The 9,269-nt window shown below is 70.9% G+C and overlaps 3 protein-coding genes across 3 annotated transcripts in view; 1 reads left to right on the top strand and 2 right to left on the bottom strand.

Annotated features, from left to right (window-relative positions):
• Nucleotides 1-685: 685 nt before the first annotated feature.
• Nucleotides 686-5,547, top strand: H696_01406 (CAMK/CAMKL/MARK protein kinase; the record flags this gene model as incomplete). Its single annotated transcript, XM_009495302.1, has 8 exons — nt 686-883; nt 1,090-1,119; nt 1,237-1,323; nt 1,464-1,622; nt 1,749-1,913; nt 2,051-3,685; nt 3,919-5,247; nt 5,413-5,547. 8 exons carry the CDS (start codon nt 686-688, stop codon nt 5,545-5,547), a joined length of 3,738 nt encoding a protein of 1,245 aa, XP_009493577.1.
• A 390-nt stretch (nt 5,548-5,937) lies between these two features.
• H696_01405 (hypothetical protein) lies at nt 5,938-7,720 on the bottom strand. Its single transcript, XM_009495301.1, has 2 exons — nt 7,066-7,720; nt 5,938-6,888 (listed from the first exon to the last, which is right to left on the bottom strand). Exons 1-2 carry the CDS (start codon nt 7,649-7,651, stop codon nt 6,047-6,049), a joined length of 1,428 nt encoding a protein of 475 aa, XP_009493576.1. The 5' UTR covers nt 7,652-7,720; the 3' UTR covers nt 5,938-6,046.
• Nucleotides 7,721-8,402: 682 nt separating this feature from the next.
• H696_01404 (hypothetical protein) overlaps nt 8,403-9,269 on the bottom strand; it is a gene marked incomplete at both ends in the record, with an annotated part of 3,046 nt that continues 2,179 nt past the window's right edge. The window contains one exon of the mRNA XM_009495300.1: nt 8,403-9,236. Coding sequence (XP_009493575.1) covers nt 8,403-9,236 — 834 coding nt within the window. The remainder of the gene's footprint in view (nt 9,237-9,269) is intronic.

Below are 9,269 nucleotides of genomic sequence, written 5' to 3'. Positions count from 1 at the left end.
GGGGGGGGGGGGGGGGGACCGCCTTCCGTGGGTCCCAGCCCCGTCCGGTGCTCGGCGCCGGGCAGGGGGACACGCAGGGCCCCTCGTTGGCCCAGCCGTGTTGGCCGCCTGGCCTGCGACACCTTCGGCTTCGCCCCCCTCTCTCTCTCTCTCTCTCTCTCTCTCTCTCTCTCTCTCTCGTGCACCCTTCCAAGCCCGGCAATCGCAGCATGTCCCGGTTGGCAATGTGCGGGCCGGGGGGGGGCCGGGGGCGAGAGGGGCTCGCCTCACAGGCTGTGGTAGTCCCCGTCGAGGCTGTGCGGGCCCTCAAATCGCGCCGGCCCCTCCCCCCCGGGCCGCCGCGCCCGGCCCGCGGCAAGAGAAAGGCACCGATCCGCCTCCCCCCCCTCCCCCCTTTGCCACCCCCACCCCCACGTCCCATCTTCCACCTCGCCCTCCCCCCTCCCCCTCCCCCTCCCCTTCTGCCCCCTCCCTTCCTCTCTCTCTCTCTCTGCCTCGCCGCTGCTCCCGCCCCCTTTCCCTCGCTCCCCAAAAGAGAGAGAGAGAGACAGACACACCCGGCCCGTGCCTGTCTGCCTGCACGCGCGTGTGTCCTTGTCTGCATCCGCGAGCCCGCGCGTGCGCCCCTGCCCACCTCCCTTTCCCTTGTTCCCTCGTCCCCCTTTTTTCCCCCTCCATCCACAGCATGAGGCCACCTACGAGCGACCCCTCCGCCGGTGCCGGCCCCGCGGCGCCGCGGCTCTCCTTCTACGAGCAGGTCCTGCAGGAGATGGAGCAGGGCCCGCGGCCGAACCGCATCGGGTTCTACGATCTCGAGCAGAAGATCGGCGAGGGCAACTTCGCCAAGGTCCGCCTGGCCAGGCACATCCTCACCGGGGCCAAGGTCCGTGCTTCTGTCCTCCCTCGCGGCAGGCATCGTGCCTGCCTGTGCTTTTTTTCTCTCTCTCTCTCTCTCTCTGTCCATCGCATAGGCCCAGGCACACACACACACATGCCCACTACTCGGCTTCTCCACTACTCTCCACCGCTCACATCGCTCCCGCTTGCCCCTCTCCCCCGCCCCTCGCCCGCTTGCGCCCGCGCCCACAGGTGGCCATCAAGATCGTCGACAAGAGCAAGGTGCGCCCCCCCCCTCTCATCCCTCCCGTTCTCTGTTCCATTGCGCATGGCACTCACAGCCTTTTTTCCTGGCACACCCTTTTTTCCTGGCCCCCCCCCGCTCCGGTATCTCTCCAGCTTGTTCCCGGCTCGCTGGAGAAGCTCTCGCGCGAAGTGAAGTTCATGAAGGTTCTCAACCACCCGCACATCTGCCGCCTCTATGATGTGCGTCCTTCCCCTGGCGCACTGGGCGCCCTTTGCCCACTCCCCCGCCCCCTCGCCTTCTCTCCTTCTCTGACACACGCACACGCACACACTCGCGTGCGCGCCATCCATGCCCTCTTTTGGCCCCGCCTCGCACACAGGTGATCGACACCCCCACCGAGTACTACATGGTCATGGAGCTGGCCGGCGGCGGTGAGCTCTTCGACTACCTGGTGGCCCACGGGAGAATGCGCGAGCGTGATGCTCGGAGGTATTTCCGCCAGATCCTCTCGGCCGTGGACTACTGCCACTACCACAAGGTCCGCATCCTCCCGCTCCCGCTCCCGCTCCCGCTCTCCCCTCCCGTCCACCCTGGCTCGGCTGGCGATTGCTCACTCTCGTCACTTCGCTCCCTCTCCCTCCGCCCCCATGGTGGCCCTGCGTAGATTATCCACCGCGATCTCAAGGCCGAGAACTTGCTCCTCGACCTGGAGCTCCACGCCAAGATCGCGGACTTCGGCTTCTCCAACCAGTTCAGCCCCGACTCGCACCTGACCACCTGCTGCGGCTCGCCGCCCTACGCCGCGCCGGAGCTCTTCCAGGGCAAGCAGGTGCGTCCGTTTCACCCTGTCCCCCCTCCGCCCGCCCCCTCTCTGGCCAGGACAGCCGCGCCCACTTGCGCCGTCCACTTACCATGGCCCCGCCCCTCGCCCCCCCCCCCCCTCCCTTTCCCCGGCCCACCGTCCAGTACGTCGGCCCGGAGATCGACATCTGGTCCCTCGGTGTGGTCCTCTATGTGCTCATCTGCGGCGCGCTCCCCTTCGACGGGGCGTCGCTGACCATCCTCCGGCAGCGGGTGCTCGAGGGCCAATTCAAGATCCCCCTCTACATGAGCCCGAATTGCGAGCGCCTCATCCGGCGGATGCTGGTCATCGACCCGAGCAAGCGCATCACCATGGAGCAGCTGAAGCGCCATGTGTGGGTGAATGAGGGGTACGAGTCGCCGCTGCCGCCGGCCCCGGAGACCGAGGTCCGCGTCACCCCGGAGCAGCATGCCAAGGTGATCGCCCGCATGGCGGCCCTCGGGTTCCCCGGCACGGCGGCCGAAATTGAGGCCTCCGTTTCGGCCAGCTATTCCCATGCGTCGGTGACGTACGCCCTGCTGAGCGACATGCTGGTGGACCGGGCCACGGTCGAGGGTGTCGAGGCTCTGGGCAACCCGAAGTCCATGACCTCGATTGCCTCGGCGCCGGATGGGTCGCTGCCGAACTACACCGGGGCCAGCGCGGCGGCGGCCGCCAAGCCGCCCAAGCCGATCGTCGCCCCGCCGGCGGCCGACACCCCGCCGCCGGTGAGCCCCTCGCCGGCGGCCACAGCGGCGGCCGTGGCCGCCGTGGCGGCCATCGCCTCGCCCACCAGCCCGGAAACCATCACCCCGCCGGCGAGCAAGCCCTCGAGCGTGGCCGCGTCGCCGGAGCAAGCGCCCCTGCCCTCGAGCCCATCGACCGGGGCCGCGCCGCCGGGTGTGGCCGGTGCCGCCGCCACGCCGTCACCGGCCGAGCAGCCGGCCTCCGCCGTGTCGTCGGCCACCATGGTTGTCACCCCGACCGAGGGGCACTTCGAGGAGTCCGACGGGCCGACGTCGACCCCGCCGCCGGCCACGGCCCCGGCAGCGGCCAGTGCCGCCGCCACAGCCGTCACCGCCGCCACAGCTGTCACCACCGCCACAACTGTCACCACCGCCACGGCGGCCACCGGCGCCACCGGCGGCGGCGCGGCGCTTTACGCCGGTGGCGTGGCGGACAGCCGGCCCGCCTCGGAGGCTGGCTCGGCGTCGTCCGCATCGCCCGGCGCCCCGCCGGAGCATCAGCCCGCCGGGAATGGGGCCAAGCCCGATGCGGCGCCGGGCCCCGTCGCGGCCTCCCCGCGCGGCCTGCGCATCGACACCTCGCCCAACCGGCCGAACGGGCTGTCTGTGCAGGTGTCCGGCGGCGTCGGCGGCCAGGCGGCCGCGGTGGCCGCCGGCGATGCTCCAACGTCGGTGCCCCCCTCGCCGACGATCGAGCGGTTCTTCGCGCGGTCTCGGGGGGCCGCGCCGCCGGCCGGCCGGCCGGCCATGCGGCCAGTGTCCATCGCAGCGCCGCCCTCCGGGCCGTACGACGCGGGGATCCCCTATGACCCGGACTTTGCCCCCTCGCCGCTGATGCCCACGTCGCCGGTGGTCGAGGCGGCGGCGCACTTCTCCCAGGCGTCGGCCGCCTCGGCCGCGGCCCAGGCCGAAGCCTCCAAGAAGGCCAGCACCCGGCGCAGTCGCCGGCACACGCACTCCAGCAACCAGGTGGTCGTGCAGCTGGAGTCCCTCCGCCGGGATCTCATGCGGCGGGTGCGTCTTTTTTTCTTCCTTTTTCTGCCCCCCCCCCCCCCGGCGCCCGGCCGTGTGGGACGCTGTGCTCCTTCCTTTGCTATTTTTCTTCCCATCGGCTCGGCCATGTCCCTGCCACCGTGCATGCGCATCAGTCACTGACCTTGCTGTGCTTTGGCCGGGGTTTGCACGGCCACGCGCGGCCACGCACGGCGCGCACACACACACACACACACACACACACACACACACAGAGCCCCAGCTCCTCGTCTTCCAACTCGACCGACGGCGCGGTCGGGGCCACGACGGCCCCCTCCTCGCCGACGACCACCGAGTCGGAGCTGGCCGCGCTGGCGGTCACCTGCGACACGACCATGGCCGCGCGGCAGCTGGCCTCCACCGTGGCCATCCCCCCGCCGCCGGCCTACTCGCCGTCGAGCCCGACCACGCACCTGCCGCAGCAGCCGGCCGCCGACGCGGCGCAGCAGCCGGCCGCGGCCAAGCCCGCGCGCAAGGGCCGCGGCCGGTCCATGACCCTGAGCTCGCTCGGGGGCTCGCCCTTCGGCCACCTGGCCAGCAAGATCACCAACCTCGGCAGCAACAGCAGCGGCAAGTCCAGCACCCCGCCGACGCCGACCAGCACCACCCCGCCCCTGGGCCCGGGGGCCGGGGTGGCTGGGCCCGGGGGCCCGGTGGTCCCGGCCCAGCCATCGGTGTCGATCCCCCCCCCGGCGTCGGGGGCCGGCTCGCGCTCGGCCAACACCAGCCAGGTGGACATGCTGGTCATGGGCGGCGACCCCCATGGGACTGGGGTTTGCCAGTCGGCCCCGAGCACCCCCCGTGGCGGACTAGCCCCCATCCTGACGACGTCCGGCTCGGCGTCGCTGCACGTGTCCACCAGCAGCGCGTCGGTGTCGTCCCCGGGCGGGGCCGATGCCGGGCCCGGGCCCGGGCCCGGGCCCGGGGCCGGGGCCGACGGCCAGCCGGTCGGCGGCTCGCGCTTCACCATCGCCAACTGGCGCCTGCGCCGGCGCCTGCGGTCGGAGTCGGTGTCGGCACGCGAGTCGCCCCTGGCCTCGCCCAAGTCCGCCACCGGTGTGGCCCCGCCGAGCCCCATGCACCTGACCGCCACGCCGCCTGGCAGCCAGTTCACCGTGGCCGAGCCGGGGGCCGTGCCGCCCTCGCCCTCGATCTCCGGGGCTCCTGGCCCCGGGCCCATGGTCCATGGCGGTGGTCCGCCCACCACCCCGGCCGGCTCTTCGTCGGCCACCTCGTCGACCGCCTCGTCGACCGCCTCGTCCAAGGTGTCCCTGCAGGAGGGGTCGAGCACGTCGCTGTCGTCGACGCCGGTGGCCGCGACCGCCGGCGCTCCTGGTGCCGGTGTGGCCGCGGCGGCCGCCACCCCGACGGCGGCCCCGGCGCCCGAGGTGGCTCCTTCCCCGCGGTCGCTGCGGTTCTACTTCTCGCTGGCTACCACCTCCTCGCGCCATGTGTCGGAGGTGGTGCGCGAGGTGGAGCGCGCCCTGCAAAACCGCAACGCTCAGTACGAGCGCCATCTCTTCACATTCCATGTCAACCACCAGGTGCGTTATGGTTATGGTTGGGGGGAGGGCGGCGCAGGGTGGACCCAGTTGCTGGCATGTGCCTCTGCGCCACTTTGCTCGTTCACGTACTTACACTGGCCCCCACGTGCGCATGTGCGCTGCTCGGTCTCCCTTCCTGCGTGTGCGGGGGCCGCCCTTTTCCAGGGTGTCGAGTTCGAGGTCGAGGTGTGCAAGCTCCCCGGCCTGTCCCTCCACGGCCTCCGCTGCAAGCGTGTCTCCGGCGACTCGTGGCAGTACAAGAAGACCTACTCCGCCCTCTTGGCCGACATGCAGCTCTGATGGGCGGCGCTGGTCCTGTCTCTTTCTCCTCTCTCCGTGCTGCGCCCGCCGCCTTTCCGCACCTCTCCGTCTCCGTCTCCCGGCCACACGCGCAAGTGCACCTGTGTGCGTGCGCGTGTGCGCCTCCTCCCTCTCCCTTCCTTCCTTCGCCGGGGGCCTCGTTTCGCGCCCCTCCCTCCCCCCTCCCCCTGTCTCCCTCCCTCCCTCCTCTTCCCCTTCGGGCACACATGGAAGCATGTGCCACGCGTCCATTCCGCTGTTTGGAGTTCGCCGCGCCAGGAGCCCATGTCCTTGTCAATATCAACCACCCAGTTTCACCGTCTCCTTCCCTGCGTGCGTGCGTGCGTGCGTGCGTGCGTGCGTGCGTGCGTGCGTGCGTGTAGCTTGGGCTGTGGGGAGTTCCATTTTTTTTGGGCGCGCACAAGTGAAAGGCCAACAGGGCAGAGGGCACAATGGCTCGGGCCCGGCAGAGGGGGTGGCCCCTTCCGCCGCCGCCCCCTCAAGGCAAGGGAGGGAAGAGCGAGCTCTTGATGTTGGCCCACCAGCTGCCCAGGTCATACCGGTTGACCAGGGCCACCTCCAAGGTATTGTACCGGGTGATGTGGATGGGGTAAAGGTCCTCCTGTGGAGGGGGGTTCTTCCGGTGGCGGAGCCCGGCCCCGGGCTTGGTGTTGGGCCTGGCGCTGGCCGCCTTGGTGTGGGGAGACCCCTTCGGGAGGTCCTCCCGGACCGGAGCCGGAGCCGGAGCCGGGGCCGGGGCCGGGGCCGGGCCCTCGGCGTCCTCCGCGGCGTCCGGGGCCTGGACATGCAGGGCCACCACGCTGTCATAGAGTTTCACCTGGGTGGTGATGTCCTCCGGGCCGGCCTCGATGGGAGGCATGGAGACGGCGGCCAGATCGATGTCGGCGAATTCCGGCGCCAAGTCCCCCATGCGCATGGGCGACCGGATGGTGATGTGGCCCAGCTGCTGGAACATGTACTCCAGCCCGTCGCGCTTGATGCTCTCGTTGGTGGTCGAGTTGGACAGGGAGTAGCTGAAGGAGTACAGCAGGAAGGCCATCTGCAGGAGGCCCACCAGCAGCAGGAAGAACCCAAGCAGCAGCATGGGCGCGTCGTGGTACAGCATGATCGCCGCCACGTCGCCCAGCCCCAGGGGGGTCATGCGCCCGGTGAGCGGGTGCGGCCGGGTCAGGGTGAACAGGCGCCGGGCCGACACCAGGCGGACGGCCAGCACCGAGGTCTGCCACGCGCCATACAGGCACAGGGCCCCGGAGCACAGGATGAACAGGTAGAACCAGCGGAGGTTCCCGCCCCCAACGCAGTTGTTGATCCAGGGACAGTCTGCAGGGTGGCGGGCCCGGGGGCGAAGGGGCCGAGGGCGAGAGGCGGCGAGATCAACTTGGTGAGTATAGCAAGACAAGAGAAGGGTCCCGGGAGGTCCAGGTGGCAGGGGGAGGGGGGGGGGGGGGGGGCGCGCATCCGTCGGCCGGCCCCGCCGCGGTGGATGGCAGCACGTACGGTGATCATGGCGGGACACGCAAACGCCGCACAGGTTGCAGTGTTTCGAGCGCGCCGGCTTGGGGATCTTGCATGTGTCGCACAGGCGCGGGGGGAAGATCAGGCCATCGTACTTGTATGCCTGCAAGTAGCGGCGCACATTGCGCTGGTTGATGTACCCCGGATTGGAGAGGCAGGCCGTGAAGAAGGAGGCAAAGGTGGCCAGGATGGCCACCGGTGACAGGTACCAGTGCACCGGGGACATGAGCCGCGGCTGGTGCGCCGGCGACAGGTACGGGTGCGTCCAGCCGAGGTAGATCACCACGCCGGCCGTGATGAGCGACAGGTAGAAGGCCATCAGGAAGGGATTGCGCTCGTAGAAGAAGTATCGCCCGGCGGCGGCCAACGCCCCGAGGACCCGCTGGCCGAGGACCCGCAGGGCCACCGCGTGCAGGGCATTCACCAGGGTCCCGGTGAGGAAGCGGTACACCCACCCGAGGGCCGAGTCCCGGTGCTGCGGCGTCGGGCCGAACAGCAGCACCGCGATCAGCGCCCCGGCCAGGGTGAGGACCGTCACGAAGAGCAGCAGCGCCGGGAAGAGGGCCATGGCAGGCTTGGTTCCTTTCTTCTCTTGGGGAAAGAGAGGGACGGGGGGAAAGGGGCAAGGGGGGAGGGGGGGGGGCGGGGATGCGCGAGATGGGGCTCGCCGGAGCGACGCTCCGCCCGCCCAAGACCCTCCGGCCCGGGGGGATGGTCGCGCGAAGGGACACCCGGCGGGGGGGGGGGGGGGGCGCCCGTGGCGAGGGAAGCCCCGGCCCCGATCGGGCGCTCGGCAGGGGCCGGCGCTCCCAGCCCCGCCCCCCGAAATGGAAGGCACCCGCCGGCGCCGGAACGCCCCCGCACCGCGCCGGAGCCACCCCCGGCCTTTCTCCTGGCCCCGGGGCGCGGGAGGGGGCGCGAGGGCGGCGGACACATGCTAGACAGATCTTGACCCGGGCGCCTCCGGGCAGCCATCTCCTCCCGGCCCGGGGGAGCGTTGGCAGGCGCCGGGCAGTGGCCGCCCGAGTGTCTGCCCGCTGTGCGCCCCCCCCCGCCCATCGGGCTGCCTCGCCACACGCACATGTGCGCGCGCGCGCGTGTACCGCCGCCCCCGCGCCACCTTCCGCACGCAAATCCACCCCCCCCGGCCCGTCGCTGGGCCGCCCAGCCGGTTGCCCGAGATCAAGGGCTGTGTGTATTGCGCTCGGTCAGGGGGAGAGGGAGAGAGAGAGAGAGGGATAGTGCAGCAACAGCGGCAGCGGGATATACAAGGACAGGGGCAGGGGTGCGGAGGTCCCCCTCTCGCCGAGTGGCCCTCTCTAGCGCTTGCGCGCGGCGCCGGGGCGCGCGGCTCCAGGCCCGGCCCCAGCGCCGCCGCCCATCATCTGCTGCATCATGGCACTCATGTCCGGCATGCCGCCGGCGCCGCCGGCGCCGCCCATCATCTGCATCATGGCATTCATGTCCGGCATGCCGGGGGCGGCACCCGGGCCACCGGCCCCGGCGCCCATCATCTGCTGCATCATGGCATTCATGTTGGGCATGCCGGCGGCGCCGCCAGCGCCGCCCATCATGCGCTGCATCATGGCCCCCATGTCGGGCATGCCGCCGGCGCCGCCGGCGCCGCCGCCCATCAGACTGTTGAGCATGCCGCCGATGCCGCCGCCCTGCTGGGCCTGACGCATGGCCGCCTTCATGGCCTCCGGGCCGCCCATCTGCTTCATCATCTCCTTCTGCATCTTCATGAGCTGCTGGCGGCTGGGGGCGCCCTTGACGCCGGCCTGCCCGCCGCCGGGGCCGCCCATGCCCGGCATGAGCCCCTGCTTGAGCCCCTGCATGGTGCCCATGGTCTTCATCAGGCCGCCCATCTGCTTGTACTGCGAGAGGATGAGCTCCACCTCGAACATGGGGACGCCGGACCCGCGAGCCACTCGGCGCCGGCGCCCGAGCGACCCGAGCGACTCGTCGAAAAAGTGCCGCGCCTCCGGATCATCGAGCTCCGTCTCGGTCATGGATTCCAGCACACACAGTAGCCGGGAGAAACGCGCCGCGATTTCCGGCTCGCTGCCCTTCAGGAACTCCGAGCTCTGGGAGAACCCCGGGATCATGCCCATCACCTGGGAGATGGGGCCCATGCTCTGCACCGCCTGGAACTGCTCGTACATGTCGCGCAAGGTGAAGATGCC

Source organism: Fonticula alba, assembly GCF_000388065.1.
Source record: "Fonticula alba strain ATCC 38817 unplaced genomic scaffold supercont2.2, whole genome shotgun sequence".
NCBI lineage: Eukaryota > Rotosphaerida > Fonticulaceae > Fonticula > Fonticula alba.
The sequence above is the reverse complement of the archived record's forward strand: the minus strand, read 5'-3'. Positions and strand labels throughout refer to the sequence as shown.

Coding starts and splice junctions, on each gene's coding strand:
- H696_01405 (XM_009495301.1), bottom strand. CDS start 7,651: ATGGCCCTCTTCCCGGCGCTGCTGCTCTTCGTGACGGTCCTCACCCTG. Junction 6,889..7,065: donor CGTGTCCCGCCATGATCACC/GTACGTGCTGCC, acceptor GCCACCCTGCAG/ACTGTCCCTGGATCAACAAC.